The sequence below is a fragment of the Leucoraja erinacea genome, chromosome 9 (assembly GCF_028641065.1).
Source record: "Leucoraja erinacea ecotype New England chromosome 9, Leri_hhj_1, whole genome shotgun sequence".
Classification (NCBI taxonomy): Eukaryota; Metazoa; Chordata; class Chondrichthyes; order Rajiformes; family Rajidae; genus Leucoraja; species Leucoraja erinaceus.
The window spans coordinates 69,827,667-69,849,205 of NC_073385.1; the positions used below are offsets into that span (position 1 = coordinate 69,827,667).

General features: G+C 45.5%; 1 protein-coding gene across 3 annotated transcripts in view; it reads left to right on the forward strand.

Moving 5' to 3' along the window:
* Positions 1-8,929: 8,929 nt before the first annotated feature.
* rcor1 (REST corepressor 1) overlaps positions 8,930-21,539 on the forward strand; it is a 98,219-nt gene continuing 85,609 nt past the window's right edge. For 2 of the 3 annotated variants that reach the window (XM_055641178.1, XM_055641181.1), the window contains exons 1-2: positions 8,933-9,293; positions 10,678-10,734. In XM_055641178.1, the coding sequence (XP_055497153.1) occupies positions 9,116-9,293; positions 10,678-10,734 (235 nt within the window). In that variant the 5' untranslated portion in view covers positions 8,933-9,115. Of the gene's footprint in view, positions 9,294-10,677; positions 10,735-21,539 lie in introns of all 3 variants that reach the window. The other variant, XM_055641179.1, reaches the window with a different exon arrangement.

Here is a 21,539-nt window from a genome sequence, read left to right on the forward strand (position 1 = left end):
CATTTCTACAATTTCAGATATTAAACATACCACTGACATTTCAAAGTCATGCTTTTTATTCTAATTCTTTATCAATCAGCACTGTGCTTAGGGTGACGCAGCATTAGTTCAAGACCCAGGTTCGATCCTGCCCACGGGTGTTGTCTGTGTGGAGTTTTCACGTTCTCCCTGTGACCGTGTGGGTTTTCTCCGGGTGCTTCGGTTCAATTCAATTCAATTCAATTTAATTGTCATTTGGACCCCTTGGGGTCCAAACGAAATGCCGTTTCTGCAGCCATACATTACAAACAAATAGACCCAAGACACAACATAATTTACATTTTACATAAACATCCATCCACATCGCTGTGATGGAAGGCCAAAAAAACTTATCTCTCCACTGCACTCCCCCCCACCCCCCCCCATGTCAGAGTCAAAGTCAAAGCCCCCGGCTGGCGATGGCGATTGTCCCGCGGCCATTAAAGCCACGCCAGGTGGTGCAAGGTCGCACACCGGGTCTTGGTGTTAGAGCCCCCGGCGTGCGCTCGCAGAGTCCCGCGGCCATTCCAAGCCGCGCGGGGCGGTGATGTCAGGCCCCGCTCCAGGAGCTCTTCGACCCCGCAACTCGGGCAGGAGAAGTCGCCGTTGCAGGAGCCCTGAAAAGCGGTCTCCCTCCAGGGACCCGCGGGCTCCCGGTGCCGCCGTCCGCCAGACCCGCAGTTGCAGCCTCCGAATCTCCGGAGGTCGGGCCGCAGCAGCAGCAGCGCTCACACCACCGCTCCACCCGCTCTGGACTCGGCCAGCTCCGCGACGGTGAGGTGAGTCAGCACCAGAGTCCCCGGTCTTCTCCTGTTGGAGGCCGCTCCACATTGCAGCCCCAACCGTGCAGGGAGAGCTTTAAAAGTTACTCCCTCCTCCCACCCCACCCCCACCCCCCACACACACACCCCAACAAAAAATAACAAAAACTACATAAAAACATAGACAAAAATAATAAAAACGCGGACGGGCTGCAGAGGCCGCTGCTGACGTGAGTCGCGCCGCCTACCGGATTCCTCCCACGCGCCGCCTACCGGTTTCCTCCCACACTCCAAAAACATGCAGGTTTGTAGGTTAATTGGCTTCTGTAAATTGTCCCTAGTGCGTAGGATAGTGTTAGTGTACGGAGTGATTGCTGGTCGGCATGGACTCGTGGCTGAAGGGCCTGTTTCCACGCTGTATTTCAGATTCAGATTCAGATTCAGATTCAACTTTAATTGTCATTGTTAGTGTACAGTACAGAGACAACGAAATGCATTTAGCATTTCCCTGGAAGAGCGACATAGCATATGATTTGAATAAATATTTACATTAGCATATATACAGACATAGTGTTTTTCCTGTGGGAGGAGTGTCCAGGGGGGGGGGTGATTGGCAGTCACCGAGGTACGTTGTTGAGTAGAGTGACAGCCGCCGGGAAGAATCTGTTCCTGGACCTGCTGGTTCGGCAACGGAGAGACCTGTAGCGCCTCCCGGATGGTAGGAGGGTAAACAGTCCATGGTTGGGGTAGAGCAGTCCTTGTATTGTAGATATTTCTACAATATAAAGTCTAATCATTGTAAATCTTTTGAATATGTTTGTGTGTCAGCAAATTTTAAAAACATTGGCACAGCCTAATGTTTATGGTCAGTATCTTCATGTCCAATAAGACCATACTGTACATAGAATATTTATCCAATTTCAGTCTTCATATCTTTAATTCGGTATTAATTGGTTAAGAGTAAAAGAAAAACATAGGCAGAATGCAAATTAGATCAATCAGTAGGAGCCAATATATATCTGGTTAAGTAACTAAAGACATGAACACAGTTGATTATCAGACTAATGGCAATGAATGTGCCAATTACTTAAAATATTTGTAAACTGAAAAAGATAATGTGCAGAGGAAACTAATGTTGCCATTGTACAGACAAGAAAAGTGGGACGGGTAATTTGACTGTTGGAATTAAATGCTAATTCAAGCGAAACATAGTAACATAGAAATTAGGTGCAGGAGTAGGCCATTCGGCCCTTCGAGCCTGCACCGCCATTCAATATGATCATGGCTGATCATCCAACTCAGTATCCTGTACCTGCCTTCTCTCCATATCCCCCTGATCCCTTTAGCCACAAGGGCCACATCTAACTCCCTCTTAAATATAGCCAATGAACTGGCCTCAACTACCTTCTGTGGCAGAGAGTTCCAGAGATTCACCACTCTCTGTGTGAAAAATATTTTTCTCATCTCGGTCCTAAAGGATTTCTGCTTTATCCTTAAACTGTGACCCCTTGTCCTGGACTTTCCCTAACATCGGGAACAATCTTCCTGCATCTAGCCTGTCTAGCCCCTTAAGAATTTTGTAAGTTTCTATAAGATCCCCCCCCTCAATCTTCTAAATTCTAGCGAGTACAAGCCGAGTCTATCCAGTCTTTCTTCATATGAAAGTCCTGACATCCCAGGAATCAGTCTGGTGAACCTTCTCTGTACTCCCTCTATGGCATGGTTACATGGTAATAAAGAAGACACCAGAGGAGATTATCTTTCACAGAATGAATGGTCTAAGAGATTGTGAAGGGTTTGAGAATGGGTTCAGATCAAACAGAACAATGAGGCTGTTGATCCAATGGAACTAAACCACCATAGAAACAAGTAACTGGGTACTCCCAAAAAAGCCACTAAATACTGGAGTAACTCAACGGGTCAGGCAGCATCCCTGTAGAAAATGGACTGTTTAGTTTAGTTTGGAGATACAGCATAAAACAGGCCCTTCGGCCCACTGAATCCACACCGACCAGCAATCAATGCACACTAACACTATCCTTCACACAAAGCCAACTAACCTACAAACCTGTACGTCTTTGGAGTGTGGGAAGAAATCGAAGATCTCGGAGAAAACCCACGCAGATCACGGAAAGAATGTACAAACTCTGTACAGACAGCACCCGTTGTCGGGATTAAACCCGGGTCGATGGTGGCAGCAACTCTACCGGTGCACCATCGCGCCATCCACAATTGCCGATGTTTTGGATCGGGATCCTTCTTCACATAGATGAAGGGTCCCAACCTGGAACGTCACTTATCCATGTTCTCCAGAGATGCTGCCTGACCTGCTGAGTTACTCCAGCACTGTGTGACCTCTGCTAATAGTTAAGTTGTTGTTACATTGTACTAATATAATTGCATCCTTTAATTTGGTTTCAATTTCCTGGGGAAGCTTTCACTTTATCTGTTGTCAACCAATCAATATTTATGTTTATCTTTGCTAAAAGGAATAATCTTAGAGCTTCACTGGCTTTTTAGCTGATTGATCTAATTCTTTCTTATTACCTTTAAATGATCAGTAACGCATAAAATGTATAGTCCTCTGCTATAGGTCTAAATCTAAATTGCCTGCACTCCAGAACCAGGGGCCACAGTTTAAGAATAAGGAATAAGCCATTTAGAACGGAGCCGAGTAAACACTTTTTCTCACAGAGAGTGGTGAGTCTGTGGAATTCTCTGCCTCAGATGGCGGTGGAGGCAGATTCTCTGGATGCTTTCAAGAGAGAGCTAGATAGGGCTCTTAAAGATAGTGGAGTCGGGGGATATGGGGAGAAGGCAGGAACGGGGTACTGATTGGGGATGATCAGCCATGATCATATTGAATGGCGGTGCTGGCTCAAAGGGCCGAATGGCCTACTCCTGCACCTATTGTCTATTGTCTATTTGCATTAAGGTACTGATGTTTTGGTTTCCTAATCTGAGAAAAGACATTCTTGCTGTAGTGGGAGTACAGAGAAGGTTCACCAGACTGATTCCTGGGATGTCAGGACTTTCATATGAAGAAAGACTGGATAGACTTGGCTTGTACTTGCTAGAATTTAGAAGATTGAGGGGGGATCTTATAGAAACTTACAATATTCTTAAGGGGTTTGACAGGCTAGATGCAGGAAAATTGTTCCTGATGCTGGGGAAGTCCAGGACAAGGGGTCACAGTTGAAGGATAAGGAGGAAATCTTTTAGGACTGAGATGAGAAAAACATTTTTCACACAGAGAGTGGTGAATCTGTGGAATTCTCTGCCACAGAAGGTAGCTGAGGCCAGTTCATTGGCTATATTTAAGAGGGAGTTAGATGTGGCCCTTGTGGCTAAAGGGATCACGGGGTATGGAGAGAAGGCAGGGATGGGATACTGAGTTGGATGATCAGCCATGATCATATTGAATGGTGCAGGCTTGAAGGGCCGATGGCCTACTCCTGCACCTATTTTCTATGTTTATATGTTTCTATGAAAGACTTCTGAGCACATTTGTGAAGTACTTGTGCTCATTAGACAAATTTAAATATTTTTAGTTGTGTTTTCTGAAAATAGTCTTGTGAAATGTTCCAAAATAATTTGCATAATATGGAAGTATAAACGCAAAAGCACCACAAGAGTGAAGTTGTCGTTTATGGTGAATTAGATACTTCAACTGTTATATTATTGAAAAATTGTAATACGTTGTTAATTAAAGTCATAAGGTTATAAGTGATAGGAGCAGAATTAGGCCGTTTAGCCCATCAAGTCATTCAATTGTGGCTGATCTATCTCTCCCTCTTAACCCTGTTCTCCTGCCTTCTCCACATAACCCCTCACACCCATACTAATCATAGTGTAATTTAAGTGCTGCCAAATTATGGAACTAACAGATAACATTTCACAAAGTTTAATATATCAAAGTCAATCTACAAGGCAGGTGCAGATTTTAGATAACGAGTGGTGTAATGGTAAAATAAACCATAGAGTAGATAAAATAGAAAAGAGGTGATTCTGTGCATTGGATCTAGGCACAGACACACCTTTGTTTAATGTCATGCAGTCTGTCAATTTTACTTTTCACAATGTTCTTATTCTGCTGTTGTGGTTATGTTAACATTTAAAAAACTAGCAAGGTTTGTGAAATGGAGAGGTAGAATAGTTAGATGCTGACGACTTTTTGGAAGTGTAAATGCACTGCCGGAGGTTGCAGGTGGTTGCCGGAGGTTGCAGGTAGTAGAAGGTAAGACCTTCCACTACCTGCAACCTCCGGCAACCACCTTCAACTAGCATCGCAACCGGCTTCGACTAAAGAATTACCGATTTTTAAAACGGCAACCTATTTTTAGTCGCGGCCGGTTTTGAAAATTTTGAAATAATCGCCGGAACATAGTATAAGCGGAAACCACTTTCGACCATTAGGGAGACTGATAAAAAACCTCCGGTAACCGCACGGAAACCTTGGGTGGGGCGCAAAGTCTCCAGAGGTTTCCGTTCAGGTTTCCTAAATGAGACAGGGGCATAACAACAACAAGAAGAGTTTACATGTCGTTTCGGTTGTAAATGTGGATGTAAGAATTTAGAGTAGGGAAATGGCCTGTATTCATGATATAACCGTCCTGTGATTCCATAATTCTGTCAGTATGTGTGACGACATGCGAACAGAGTTGGGGAAATAAGCCCAAATTGGCACAATAGTGAGACAATATTTGAAATAATGCTTCAGACATTTTTCACCATACTTTCGTTTTTTATCTAAACCTGTTTATGTTTTAATTTTATCTCACCCTGTTTATGTTTTAATTTTAGTGTTTAGTTTTAGAGGTACAGCATGGAAACAGGTCCTTCAGCCCACCGAGTCCGTGCCAACCAGGTGATCACCTGTACACTAGCATTATCCTACACACCAGCGACAATGTGCAGAAGACAATTAACCTACAAACCTGCACGTCTTTGGAATGTGGGAGGAAACCGGAGCACCCAGAGAAAACTCACACATTCACAGGAAGAACGTACAAACCCCTTACAGACAGCACCCATAGTCAGGATAGAACCCGAGTCTGTGGCACTGTAAGCAGTTGACTCCCTATCTTGAAGAAGATACCAATGAGTTATTCCACATTTTTCCTTTCCCTCTTCCCCTTTGATGACTCTTTTTCACACCTTACCCTTCCTTATCTCTGTGCCTCTCCCCTGTCTGTCAGTCTGAAGCAAGGTTTCAACCTGAAACGTCACCCATTCCTTCTATCCAGCCTGTCCCACTGAGTTACTCCAGCATTGTACAGTGGCTAATGTAAAGTACTCATCTGTCAGAAACCAAGTACAAAAGAAGACGCAAGGTACTGGATCAGACTGATGATGGTTCCTGACCCCGAAACATCACTTATTCATGTTCTCCAGAGATGCTGCCTGACCCGCTGAGTTACTCCAGCACTTTGTGTCCTCTTGGTTACTCACTTTGTAACTCTGATTCCAAAAGTTAATTTTTGTTTTGGTTTCTGCTCGCCCTCAATTCTCTTCTTACAACCCTTTTTCATGTTCACTAGATAATTTATGAATTTCCCTTTAGATTTGCTGCCAATCTTTTCTCAGCCCTTTTCTTTGCCCCTCGTATTTCCTTATTCGCTTCCTGTCTCTACTGGCATCTGTTCACGTACATGTTTCTTTATCTGATCTATTTTACTGCAGCTCTACCCCCTCTGCCTTCCTCTCTTATGAAACGTACCTCGACTGTAGCTAAAACATCTTCATCCTGAATCCCGTTGTTCCATTACATTTTTGGCTTTTGATTTGGGCATTTACATCCTTTATGTAAATTGTGACAGATATACGGCTTTGAGAGGTAGACCCAGAGAACCACCAATTTTAACACCATCGATTTGTCAATGGAGGTGACTTTTGCTTTAGTGAAAAACATCAATTTCCTGGAAATTAGGGAATCATTTTACAATGAGAATCTTAAAGCTAAGATAATTTCTGTATTTCAGTATGAACCAAGCATTATAACATAATTATCAGAAAGTAGCTGGAGAAGTAAGTGGAATTAATCAAAAATGTAAAATAAAATCAACATTAGACAGTGAAGACTTTTAAGTATTAATCATAATACTTTTTGGTCATTGATTGAAAGATACAGCATGGAAACAGGCCCTTCAGCCCACCGAGTACACGCTGACCATCGATCATCCATTCACACCAGTTCGATGTTATCCCACTTTTTTCATCCGCTCCTTGCACACTAGGGGCAATTTACAGAAGGCCAATTAACTTGCAAACCTGTACATATGTAGGATGTGGTGGGGGGTGGGGACTGGAGCACCTGGAGGAACCCACGCGGTCATAGGGCCCAAAATCAGGATGTAACCCTGGCGCTGTGAGGCAGCAGCTCCACCTGATGTGCCACCTTGGTTGGTGGCAGTGGGGTGTTTTTATGACTGTAGATTTTGTGATCTCTGGTGTTCTCCAAGAGACAATGCTGGGGCTGCTGTTATTTGGAATAGATGTGAATGAATGGTTTAAACTTATCTGTTGTGCTGCTGCATGTAAGAATATTGTTATTCCATTTTGGGACATATGACAATAAAACACTCTTGACTATCTCTCTCACACATACTCTCTTGAAGTAGCCAGCGTGTAAAGTTAGCTTTTAGTCTTTAGAGATACAGTGCAGCTACAGGCCCTTTGGCCCACTGAGTCCATGCCCACCAGCGATCCCTGTCCCAATTAGTAAATTTTCAACTGGCATGGGATAGAGATATAGGTAGAGAGGAAAGTTGACAAAAGATACAGCAAGATTGGATATTTATAATATCTTGTACAAATTGTGTGTGTTCTCAGAGTATATATGTGCCTGTGATGTGCTGCAGGCAACATTTTCTTGTGTGAAATTTTATTTTTTCTTGCACAGTTCTTGTGCTGGACAATAAACTCGACATGACTGTACTAAATTACTTCCTCTCTTGCAACCAATGGGACAATGTTTCGTTGGAGCCTCCAATTGGGAACTAATTCTTTGTCGACTTGCCCAGTAAAAAGTTCCAATACGATTGCAGGTTTTACTGCAATGTTATAATTTTAATTTCAACTCTATAACTATTATTATGAGTTTACTGCTGGATATGATGTAACCAAATGTCTGTATTACAATATTGAAACCATCATGCATTGCATGAGTTCACAAAGGGAAATAAAATAATGGACCTGAAAAGCGTATAAAATGTTTCAATGACTAATTATAGGATCGTTTGTTAAATTAAGTTGTTGTACTCTGGCATTAAACTTTACAGCATGAATACACAGTTTATTCCATTATCTGTACAGCCACTTTTTAAAAATTGAGTTTAAATAAAATCATCTCCAAGTGTAACAGTCTGATGGCAATCGTTTTAAATGTTATCAAAGGTCAACAAGTCAAAGCCCTTGCAAAACACTTCCTCTGCTACCAACTTATTCTTGAAGGGAATTTTGCTTTGCCTCCCACTGCCTGTGCACAGTTTGATCAGTGTTTAAAATCCAAGAGTTGAGGAAAGTTTGGGACCGTTTGGAAATAGAAGCAATTCCCTCTGTGCCAGCGACCTTCAGCTGTGTGGTGAACAGTCCTCCGCAGAGGTAAATAGTTCTAGTGAAGCAGAAGTGAGCCTCTTGCAAAGGGATAAAAACTGCATTTCTGTGACCCACTTTGGTGTTTGAGGTGATTCCCAGCCCAGAGCTTGCAGCAGGTTGTGTGGAGGTGCATTGTGAACATGCAGTGGCAGTGCAGCCACCAGCGGCGGCGCTCTGGTCGACACCACCGGCACTGCGCCCGCAACCAAACTTGCTGGCTGATGGGCAGCTGCCGCGACCAATGGGCGGAGAACGTTCACCAATGGGCGGAACGCAGCGGCAGGTAGATCAATGGGAGGCGGTTGCTGGGCGCGTTGCCGGCGGCGCAGCCAATGGGTGTGAGGGGAGTGGGCGGGACGGCGGGGGCGGCACCAATTGGAAGAAGGCGGGAAGGCGGGAGGGTGAGCGGCCACCAATGGGAGGGCGGTTGCTAGGCGGGAGGGCCAATGGGAACGCGGCGGCGGCGCCAGCAGGTTGGGGTGCGCTGGCCGGGTGGCGGTTGGCGGTGAGGGAAGGGAAGAGGAGAGGAGGCGCCGCCGAGTAGCGCTGGAGGCAGAGCCCGGCCCCGCCGCGCCCCCCCCCCCGCCCAGAGACACCTCCCAGCGCTCACCCCTCGTCCCGTCCATCCATCCATCCATCCACACGTAGCCGGAGCCCGGGACCGACAACTTCGCGGCGCCGGGGCGAGTGCCGGCCCGACCCGGGCAGCAGCAGCAACAGCAACGGCAACGGCAACGGCGATGCCGACCATGATGGAGAAGGGGCCCGAGGCGGCGGGCAAGCGGCGCGCCAGGAGCGGACACAAAAGTTTCCCCGCGGCCGCGACGGCAACGACGGCAGCAGCTGCAGCAACAACGGCCAACGGCAGCAACTCGAACTCGTGGGAGGAGGCGAGCAGCGGCTCGGAGGACGAGCCGGGTACGGGCCACTTCCCCCACCCCCCCCCCCCCCCACCCCCACCACTATCTCCTCCCCCCCCCCCCCCTCAAACTATCACCCCCCCCCCTCAAACTATCACCCCCCCCCCCTCAAACTATCACCCCCCCCCCCCCTCTCAAACTATCACCCCCCCCCCCCCTCAAACTATCACCCCCCCCCCCCAAACTATCAACCCCCCCCTCATCACCCCCCCCTCAAACTATCACCCCCCCCCTCAAATCACTATCACCCCCCCCCCCCCCCCCCCTCAAACTTATCCCCCCCCCTCAACTATCACCCCCCCCCCCCCCCCCTCAAACTATCACCCCCCCCTCAAACTATTACCCCCCCCCCCCCCTCAACTACTATTACCCCCCCCCAAACTCAAACTATTACCCCCCCCCCCCCCTCAAACCCCCCTACCCCCCCCAACTATCACCCCCCCCAACTATCCCCCCCCCCAACTCTCCCCCCCCCATACCCCCCCCTCACCCCCCCCCCCCCAAACTATCCCCCCCCCTCAAACTATCCACCCCCTATCAAAACTATCACCCCCCCCCTCAAACCTATCACTCAAACTATCCCCCCCCTCACCCCCCCCCCCTCAAACTATCACCCCCCCCCCACCCGCCACCCCCCCCCCTCAAACTATCACCCCCCCCCCCTCAAACTATCACCCCCCCCTCAAAAACTATCACCCCCCCCCTCAAACTATCACACCCCCCCTCAAACTATCACCCCCCCCCTCAAACTATCACCCCCCCCTCAAACTATCATCGCCCCCCCCCCCATACTATTACCCCCCCCATACTATCACCCCCCCCATACTATCTCTCCCCCCCAACTCTTCCTCTCCCCCCCAACCCCCCCATACCCCATACTATCCCCCCCCCCATGCTATCCCTCCCTATACTATCACCCCCCCCCCCAAACTATCACCCCCCCCAAACTATCACCCCCCCCCCCCACCCAACTCTCCCAACCCCCCCCCAAACCCAAACTCTCCCCCGGACCCTACCTCTTCCCCCCCCCCCCCCCCCTCTTCCCCCCCCCCCCACCCCCCTCTCTTCCCCGGACCCGCTCTCCCTCCCGGACCCTATCTCTTTCCGCCCCCCCCTCCTCACTACTACCCCCCCCACCCCCCAAATTATCCCCCCCCCCCTCTTCTTTTCCCCCCCCGGACCCTCTGCTCACTCACGCCCCCGCCCCGTTATCCCCGGAGTGTCCCCCCCCTATCTCTCCCCCCCACACCCACTCCGTCCCCCCCCCCCCCGGCCCCTCTTTTCCACCCCTTCAGCCACTCTCTTTCCCCCCCCCCCTCCTCTCTCCCACCTCCCCTGTCCCCCACCGCTCTAACCCGATGTCTCTGATCTACTTGTTCCAGGTGGGGGAATGCGAGTGGGCTCCCAGTACCAGGCGGTGGCCCCTGACTACGACCCCGGTAAGGAATATTTCTATGTGTGTGCGTGCAGTAATTCTCGATGTTTTGATGTGTTGGCATAGCCTAAAACCTAAAACTCTCCCTTCTTCTCCCCCCCCCCCCCCCCCCCCCACATCTCCCCCCTCGCTCTACCTATTGCCGAGCCTTGTGTATCAATGTTACTCATGTTCAAAATTTTATAATTAGAAATCAAATTTACTCCGTGTTGTATCTGGCTATTTGAGTTGTGCGATTTCTAAGTCTCCTTCGGTGTGTGATGTGTTGAAATAGCCTAAAACACTCTCTTCCTCCTTCCCCCCCCCTCCCCTTTCAACCCACACTTCTCTGTTTAATCGGTTAAGTTATGGGTTGTGTGGGGGACGGGAAAACAACTCCTTTCTAGGATATGACGGGAAGAGTTAGTAAAGATGTATATAAAAGTACGAGGCATCGGTTATAATAAAAAGATGATAGATTATTAACTCGCCCCTCTCTTTCTCTTTCTCTCTCTCTCTCTCTCTCTCTCTCTCTCTCTCTCCACCCTACTGTTCGTCTTGAGAACAGCAGCAGCAGGAAAAGTGTGTGATGCAGGCGTGCTCCCACTTAAATCATCACTTCCTACTCCACCTTGGCTAAAACTGAAATAATTGTACCAATATCATTCCAGTTCATAATTGGAACAATCTTATCTCCCTGGGTTGTGTTTCGCTATTTGGGTTGTGCGATTTATAGAACTCCTTTCAGGCCTGGTTACTTTCACATTCTCTGTTCTATTCTCGGATTTGCTGGAGTTATATTGTTCGACAATACGATTTAAAAAAAATATCTAAAGTATATCTTTAAATCTACATTATTTACCTCTGGGTTTGAAATGAGAAACTAAGTGGCCAGTGCAAACGGTGCTGAAAATATTTATTAAGTGCAGGACCAAATGCATTTAAAAGTTGGGAAATGTGTTTTGCTCTCTTAATAACGCAAGGCATTGTTTTAGCATCTGGGCCTGCAATGTTAACTGTCCAGTGGGAAGCCCACCAAAAGATGTTTCCCCATTCAACCAAAAGTTGGATTTCATGTGAATGTTTCCAGTAATATTTATCGTTGCTAAGCAAGTTTGTAGTTTTCTCATGTTAGAGAAACGGGTTTGTTGCCACAATATGTTTCTATTTGACAAAAAGTTGGCTTTAATGTATATATTTTGGGTGGTTTTCATCGTTTATCAGCAAGTTTGTAGTTTTCTCATGTTGAAGCAATGGTTTTATTGCATGTAACATGAGTGCACCAGAAGCTTGCTTTGGAGGTTGAAAATTGGTCAGCTGTATTTTATGCCAGGAAACTGTTCTAAAACCACACAATCTTGATTTAACTACTTGTCACTGTGTGGCACAGTGGGAGCAAGATTTCATCTGATGACAATTTAATGCGGAATTGTGTGTGTTTCAAATCAAATTGATCTTCAAAGGTGATCTGAAAATGATTTTATTTTAATTTTGAGAGAATGTATGGGGTGTCATTTGAGGAAGATGTTATCTGTTCCCTTAGCATTAAATGGCAAGAGGACTGGAAGGGCAGTGAATTTGGATGCTTCTATTTCATTGTTAGCTGGTGGGTGAAGATGTGTAGGAAGGAACTGCAGATGCTGCTTTAAACAGAAAATAGACACAAAAAGCTGGGGTAACTCAGTGGGACAGCAAACATCTCTGGAGAAAAGGAATAGGTGACATTTCTGGACGAGACTGAAGTTACTCCAGCTTTTTTTGTCTATCTTCCTAGTTTTATTAATGTCTTGGAACGGGTGAATGCGGGGGGGCTGTTAAACCGAATAGAATAACCATATCAAATTATAAAAGAACTGGACAAGCTAGATGAAGGAAAAATGTTCCCAATGTTGGGGGAGTCCAGAACCAGGGGCCACAGCCTTAGGATAAAGGGGAGGATAGAATTTAAGACTGAGGTGAGAAAAAACTTTTTCACGAGAGAGTTGTGAATTTGTGGAATTCTCTGCCACAGAGGGCTGTGGAGGTCAAATCACTGGATGGATTTAAGAGAGAGTTAGATAGAACTCTAGGGGCTAGTGGAATCAAGGGATATGGGGAGAAGGCAGGCACGGGTTATTGATTGGGGACGATCAGCTATGATCACAATGAATGGTGGTGCTGTCTCGAAGGGCCGAATGGCCTCCTCCTGCACCTATTTTCTATGTTTCTAATATGTGGAATCGTGAATCCGAGTGACTTTGAAATGGTGAATTACATGGGCTGGTAAGGATTTATTTTAAAAATGTGGAGAGTTGGTTGGCGATTTGCAACAGATGACTAAGTGAGGCTGAGTGGGCCTTGGTGTGAAGTTAGATTATAAGTGGTGGCATTTTGAATGGTGGGAAGTAGAAGATGGGATGGGCAGGTCGGCACTGCATTAGTCCATAAGAGTCATAGAGTGATACAGTGTGGAAACCCTTCAGCCCAACTTGCCCACACCGGCCAACGTCCCAGCTACACGAGTCCCACTTGCCTGCGTCTGGTCCATATCCCTCCAAACCTGTCCTATCCATGTACCTCTCTAACTGTTTCTTAAATGTTGGGATAGTCCCAGCCTCAACTACCTCCTCTGGCAGCTTGTTCCATACACCTGCCACCCTTTGTGTGGAAAAAGTCACCCCTCGGATTCCTATTAAATCTTTTCCCCTTCACTGTAAACCTATGTCCTCGATTAACCTACTCTGGGCAAGAGACTCTGTGCATCTACCTGATCTACTCCTCTCGTGATTTTATACACATCTGTAAGATCACCCCTCATCCTCCTGTGCTCCAAGGAATAAAGTCCCAGCCAATGCAACCTCTCCCTGTAGTTCAGACCCTCGTGTCCTGGCAACATCCTTGTAAATCTTCTCTGAACCCTTTCCAGCTTGCCAACATCTGGCAGAGATATGGGCACCAGTGTTGGATTTAGGCCAAGGTCAATGATGCTTTGGCATTGAAAGTAGAAATCACTTGTGGTTGAAAGCAAACGGGATTGAAATTAGTGCTGATGTTATGACTGCTGGTTTAACAGAGACAGTGGTTGATGACGGGTTAGATCCTTGGAAGACTTAAAATAAGAGGCAAGATATTTTTTTATTTTTAATATTGATTTAGCTTTATTGATTCCTTTCCGTTTGCATTCCATATCGCACACTTTTTCTGCAACTGTCATACTGTTGGTGTGCGTCTACACAAAGCCTTCAGTTCTTGTTTGTTGATATCTTGTCAAAATAAACTTGTCTCAAGCAATGCAGTTGTGACCATTTAGTCGCTGGGCAATTCCAGATGTAAAGTATCTGGATTTTCAAAAAGCCTTTGTCAAAGTCCCACCCACAGGATTAGTGTACAAAATTAGAGCACAGGGTATTGACATGGATATGTCATACAGGTTGTCATACAGGAAGCAAAGAATATTAATTAACGGGTCCTTTTCAGAATGGTAGGCAGTGATTAGTGGGGTGCCACAAGGCTCGGAGCTGGGACCCCAGTTATTTACAATATATTAATGATTTAGATGAGGGAATTAAATGTGTGACATCTCCAAGTTTGTGGATGACACAAAGCTGGATGGCAGTGTGAGCTGCGATGATGCTATGAGGCTGAGGGATGACTTGGATAGGTTGGGTGAGTGGGCAGATGCATGGCAGATGCGGTATAATGTGGATAAATGTGAGGTTATCCACTCTGCTGGCAAGAACAGGAAGGCAGATTATTATCTGAATAGTGTCAGATTAGGAAAAGGGGAGGTGAAACAAGACCTGGCTGTGCTTACTTTCAGTGACTGATGTACAAGCATGGAGGTACAGCAGGCAGTGAAGAAAGCTAATTTTCATTGCGAGAGGATTTGAGTTTCAGAGCAAGGAAGTTCTACTGCAGTAGTTTAGGACCTTGGTGAGACCGCACCTGGAGTATTGTGTGCAATTTTGGTCTCCTAATTTGAGGAAGGACATTATTGCTATTGAGGGAGTGCAGCGTAGGTTCACCAGGTTAATTCCCGGGATGGCAGGACTGATATCTGATGAAAGAATGGGTCGACTGGCTTGTATTCACTGGAATTTAGAAGGATGAGAGGGTATCTTATAGAAACGTATACAATTCTTAAAGGATTGGACAGGCTAGATATAGGAAAAATGTTCCCAATATTGGGGGAGTCCAGAACCAGGGTTTACAGTTTAAGAATAAGGGGTAGGCCATTTAAGACTGAGATGAGGAAAAATGTCTTCACCCAGAGAGTTGTGAATCTGTGGAATTCTCTGGCACAGAAGGCTGTGGAAGCCAATTCACTGGATGTTTTCATGAGAGAGTTGCATTTAGCTCTTCGGGCCAAGGGAATCAAGTGATATGGGGAGAAAGCCAGAACGGGGTACTGATTTTAGATGATCAGCCATGATCATATTTGCTGGCTCAAAGGGCCGAATGGTCTACTTCTGTACCTATTTTACTATGTTTCTAAGCAGGTTGTGCTAAGTAGTCAAAATGTAGAAACAAAGAACTACAGATGCTGGTTTATACCAACGATATGGACACAAAGTGCTGGAGTTAAACAGTGCGTCAGGCATCATCGCTGGAGAACCAAAGGTAGACACAATGTGCTGGATTAACTGAAGAAGGGTCCCAACCTGAAACGTCACCCATCGTTTTTCTCCAGAGATGCTGTCTGACCTGAGTTACTCCAGCAGTTTGTGTCTATCTTCACTTCAGCTAAGTAGTAATCGGGAGTACTTTGGGATGTTCCCAGTAAGATGCAGTTAGCTAACACTTCCAGGGTAGTAAAATATCCAGGTGTTTCCTAGGCATTTCCTAGGAGTTTGATGAGGAGGTATTATGCAAAGTTAGTCTGAGTTGTGTTTTAAGTGAATGTTAAATGAAATAGGAAAGCACCAAGAGCTAACTCCTGTTCGCAGGTCCTGGCATCAAATGCTAGGGCACAGATGGTGGAACAATTAAAATTGGAAGGACATTGGGTTAGAACTGGAGGGATTTGAAAATCAAGGCAAATATGGTTGCTTTCAAAATTTGGCTGTCTGACGGGTTGCAATTGCATGGTTTGGGATATGAAAAAGCCTTTAAGTTATTTGGCTCTGGGTTTGAACGAGCTGTGATTGGGTAAGATAGGTGTGTATTTTACTTTTTGTACTCTAGCAGGTATTATTTGCTTTAGCTAAGTTTGTTCATCAGTGGTTTAATCTTGGGACTGTTCTGGTCTGCGTCGCTCGGTGTTGAATGCAGAAGATGCTTGAAAAAAGCATCAACTTGAATTTTGGTACATGTGACAATATCTAGGGTAGAGATAATTAGCTGAGAATTATGATCTATTTAATAGAAATAATAACATTTATTTTACTTGGATGATAGACACAAAATGCTGGAATAACTCAGCGGGGCAGGCAGCATCTCTGGATAGAAGGAATGGGTGAAGTTTTGGGTCGAGATCCTTCAGACAGTTATTCCAGCTTTTGTGTCAATCTTTGGTGTTAGCCAGCATCTACAGTTCCTTCCACACATTATTTTACTTGTTCTGGCAAGAAAGTTTGTTACTTGTTTTGATTGAATTTTCAGAAGGAGCTATAGTATGACTCTTACTGTAATACTGACATGGAATATATTTTGGGCCTAATTGTGGTCCCCTCATTAGTTATTCTTTACGACTGGTGCTACAGTTTTAATAGTTGTCTTGTATGCACACTTGGTAAATAACTGCATCGTCATTGAGAGATTCAGAGATTTGAACTTTACCAATTTGTGTTTTCCTTTCATGGTAATTGCAGATGGAATAAATCAGTTTTTTGTTAAGCAAAAAACTTTCATGTGACAATTTATTTGTAATGTATTCTTAATTAAAACAAATGTACGGCATCTAAATTTTGAAAAGCACACAAAGGTCTGCTTTTAAACCTCCCAAATCTGAAATTAATAATTAGTCAATGTAGCAAAGTAAAATCTACAAATATACATTTGGTGAGTGGATTTCTCTTAAAATTCTGTTCATTTAAAATTGTCAGAGGAAGAACAAGATGTATCAAGGGATTTAAGCTAATGTCATTGATTTATTTTACGATTGGTGTTCTAGGCGGTACAATGAAATATGAAGGTGTGGTAAAGAGAGTACTAAAATGATCAATGATTTTATTCTTAGGTTTGTAGGAGTTAACTTGTTATATCTCCTATAAACCTACTGACTCCCACGATTACTTTAACCACACCCTATCTCTTGCATCCCTTTCTTATCCTATTGTCCCATATCATGTGTTGGTTCATCTTTAGTTTAGTGATAGCGTGGAAACGGACGCTTCGGCCCACCGATTCTGTGCCGACCAGCGATTCCTGCACACTAATGCTATCCTACACGCACCAGGGACAATTTACAATTATACTAAGCCAATTTACTTACAAACCTGCACGTCTTTGGAGTGTGGGTAGAAATCGGAGCTCCCGGAGAACCCACGCAGGTCACGAGGAGAATGTACAAATTCTATACTGACTAGCAGCTGTAATCGGGATCGAACCTGGGTCTCTGGTGCTCTAAGGCTCTACTGCTGTGCCACCCCAATCTCTGTCTTTTAGTTTAGTTCAGAGATACAGCACGGAAACACGCCCTTCAGCCCACCGGTTCAACGCCGACCAACTATCCCCGCATATTAACACTATCCTACACCCACTAGAGACAATTTTTACATTACCAAGCCAATTAACCTACAAACCTGCATGGCTTTGGAGTGTGGGAGGAAACTCTGAGTAAACCCACTGGGAGAACGTGCGAATTCCGTATGGAAGGCAACTGTAGTCGGGATCGAACCAGGGTATCTAGCGTTGCATTCGCTGTAAGGCAGCAACTCTACTGCTGTGCCATTGTGCTGCCCTTTATCTAACCATTTCCTATAAATAAAAACCTGCCTCGCTTGTGTACCTGCCAGCTCTGTCCTGCACCTGCACTCTTCTAGCTTTCTATCCACCCCCCCTGTCCTACAATCAGACTGAAGAAGGGCCCTGGCCCAAAACTTCACCTATTCATGCTCTCTAGGGATGCTGCCTGACCCATTGAATTGCTCCAGCACTTTGTATCTTTGCTTTCTCATAGTTTCTGTCTGTGGCTCATCTGCTATCAAGATGAGGCTATTCACTCGAGGGCATCCCCTTCAGGAAACATTTATCATCTCCATTCTCCCCCCCCCCCCCCCCCCCCCCCCCCCCCCCCATTCCATCCCTTGCAGTTGTGGATGGAGCCCTCACTATGTCCTTTGTTTCTGTCATATCTGCTCCTTTCTACACCACCACCCCTAATGGAACTCTTTGCCACAGATGGCTGTGTGTATTTTTACAGTGGAGATAAATAGATTCTTGATTTGTGGGGGTGTTGTGTGTTATGAGGTGAAGGCAGGAGAATGAGGTTGATAGGGAAAGATAGATCAGCTATGATTGAATGGCGGAGTAGACTTGATGGGCTACTCATGGTCCTATGACGTATGAACTTATGATAGACCTTGAATAGAGTTCCGTGTTGTGTGGGAAGGAACTGCAGATGCTGGTTCACACCAAAGATAGACACAATGTAGGAGTAACTCGGTGTGACTCGCAGCACCTCTGGAGAGAAGTACTCCTGTGTTTCAATGCACCAACATCGAACACTATTCTCCAAGCTTAATTGGAGGTGGGGCAAATGTTGGAGGATTATGTGCTGTACGCGGGTGAAAGGTGAGGACTAGGGGAGGACTGTCCCTGTTGCTACCAGGGGATGCAAGAGCTGAGCTGCGGGCTATCGAAGAGGCCCATGTGAGGGCCTCGTCTATGATGGAAGAGGGGAACCGCCGTTCCTGAAGAATGAGGACCATCTCCTGGTATAGAGCACCTCATTTTGCGGCGTATTTCTTGTATGTGAATACTTGGCCAATAAACATTCATTCATTAGGAGGAATTAGGAGTATGGCATAGTCTTTACAGGAAGCAGGGTGGGGAAAAGTGTAGTCTACATAGCTGTGGGAGTTAAGTTTGTAATAGATGACGGTCGATAATTTATCTCCTGTAATGGAGACGGTGAGATCAAGAAACGGTAGGGAGATATCGATAGTCCAAGAAAATTTAAATGCCGGATGGAAATTAGTGGTGAAGTTAATGAAGTCAGTGAGTTCTGCATGGGTGCAGGAGGTAGCCCCGATGCAGTCGTCAATGTAACTCCCTCTCCCCAGCGCGCAGTCTGAAGAAGGGTCTCGACCGGAAATGTCATCCATTCCTTCTACTCCAGCATTTTATATCTATCTTCAGTGTGAACCAGCACCTGCAGTTCCTTCCTACACACTCGATGTACTGGACCGGCTCCTGATCCAGGTAAGCCACAGCCCCAGAGATAACAGGGAGAATGTGCAAGGTCCACCAGCACCCAAAGTCAAGATGGAACTGGGGCAGTGGTGCTATAAGACATCAGCTCTACCTGCTGTGCCACTAATGGGAAGCAGAGGACATGATATTTATATTACTAAAAGTCTGTTCTTGACTGCTTTTGGCTCACTGTGCTGCGATTTCCGAGAGAACGCCGCCACCTACGGCTGTCATTTTTGGCAACCTCGCTCAAAAGCCCTCCTCCACCTTCCGGGACCAGAGGATTTTTCCCATTGATTAAAAATCAGAGATATTAATGTTTTTTTAAAAATAGCCATTCTCTCTGCTGCCTCTGCTGGAGGGAGGGGGAGGGACTATAAAACCAGGAAGTGGTGTGCCTCACTCAGTCTCTGCAAGATGGAGGAAGCCAGAGGGTCACGTCTCTCTGAATAACACCGAACACATGTCTACTCAACTGTGAGAGCCCTTAGTGTGGTTTGAAAATGAAAATATGGTTGGTTTGAAGTAAAAATGCACTGCAAATGGTTGTTTGGGTTGAAGTGAAAATGCACTGCTGATGGTTGTTTGGGCGGGTTTTGGGTTGAAATGAAAAGGTACTGCAAAGGGTTGTTTGTCTAGACTTGACAACTTCCTGTTTGCACTATATTGATTTTAGGTAAAACGCTACCACTTACGGCTGTGATTTTTGCCATTCTTACTCAGTCCCCCTCTGCTGATCAGGTGCAGAGGATTCTTCCCATCAATGAAAAGTAAAAGTATTATTAGTGTTTAAAAATGTTGAGAATCTCTCTCCTGTCAATCACGCCATGAAGGCCACACCTTTTCCAGTGGAAGGGGGAGGTATTATAAAACCCGGAATTGTGGGTGTGGCTCAGTCTCTGCATGATGAGGGAGGGAGAGGTCACAACTTTGTCTGAGCTGTGAATCAACTGAACACACTGAATGTCTACTGAACTGTTAGTGTGTTTTGTGAGGTTTTATGATGGTTTCACCTTGCTTGAAATGGTTTGAAACTGCATTTGAATGTGGTGGCCTTGCACCCTGCATGAAATGGCATGAAACTGCATTTGAATGTGGTGTCGTTGCACCCTGCATGAAATGGTATGAAACTGCATTTGAATTTGGTGGCCTTGCACCCTCCTTGAATGGTATGAATCTGCACTTGAATTTGGTGGCCTTGCACCCTCCTTGAATGGTATGAATCTGCACTTGAATTTTGTGGCCTTGCATCCTGCTCGAAGAGGTAAGAAACTGCACTTGGGTTTTGTGGCCTTGCACCCTGCTTGAAATAGTAGGAAAATGGATTTGAATTTGGTGGCCTTGCACTCTGCTTTGAATGGAATTTTAAGGAATAGCCGCAAGTCAACTGCCAGCCCACCAGCAGTGAGTGAGCTGCCAGCACATCAGGCTTGAGGGACTGAGCTGCCACCTCAATAATCCTTTTGGCCCACAATGTCCATACTATCCTTCTGGAGACCAGTAGTCCCTGCAGCCAACAACACCCATATCAGCTCTCCAGAAAGCCCACCCGCCCTCCCGGCCACCAATATTGGAATTGGTGGAGAGGTGGAATATTGCGTCGGGGGACCAGCCCTCCCATGTGAACATGGGACCCGATGGGCCCCACTTAGTCTAGTATATTTACATAATGGTATATGGACACACTGATCTGTTCTGTCTACTATATTCTGTTGTGCTGAAGCAAAGCAAGAATTTCATTATCCTATCGGGGACACATGACAATAAACTCACTTGAACTTGAACTTTTAATGGGGGAAATGGGCATTTGACCCATCTGTTTCCCTAGAGGTAAATATTGTATGCCTCTCAGATCCTTACGGCCTTCTGCAAGGACAAATAGAGGTCTACCATGCCTGACCCCTCCCTATAGCTCAGGCCCTTCAGTTTTGGCAGCATCCACATAAATCTTTTCTACATTCTTCACATTTGGTTACAGAATAAAATGGGAATGCATGTGACTGGTTGAGTCTGGATTGATGGAGCAATGTTTTAAGCTAGTTGGGCATTTGCTTTAATGAATGAAACTTTTTAAAAAAAAAAACTGATTCAAAAGTATTGAATTGTCATTTAATTTGCTGCTGATGTGCATTTTCAGAGATTGATTTTGCTAATGATCCGTGATTGAAAGAAAACAACAGTTTATGTTGGTTGGGATTAGGCATTGTGGTGGTTATTTCATATAGGAAATTAAGTTTATTTCTTAAGGTGTGGACAAGCTAAGCTAATAGCAGTATGTCACTGAAGAATCACTACATTTTCTGTGGTGTATCTTTCAGTTAAGATGTTAAAATGCAGTTTCACTATATCGATTTTAAAATATCAAGGCACTAGCCAAAGTAATGTTCTTTAGATGTTTAACCCGCATTCCAACCATTATCAACAATAGCTTAACTGGTCATTTATTCCACTGTGTATGCATCTCAAGCAAACTAGCTGCTTAGTTGAAGAACATCC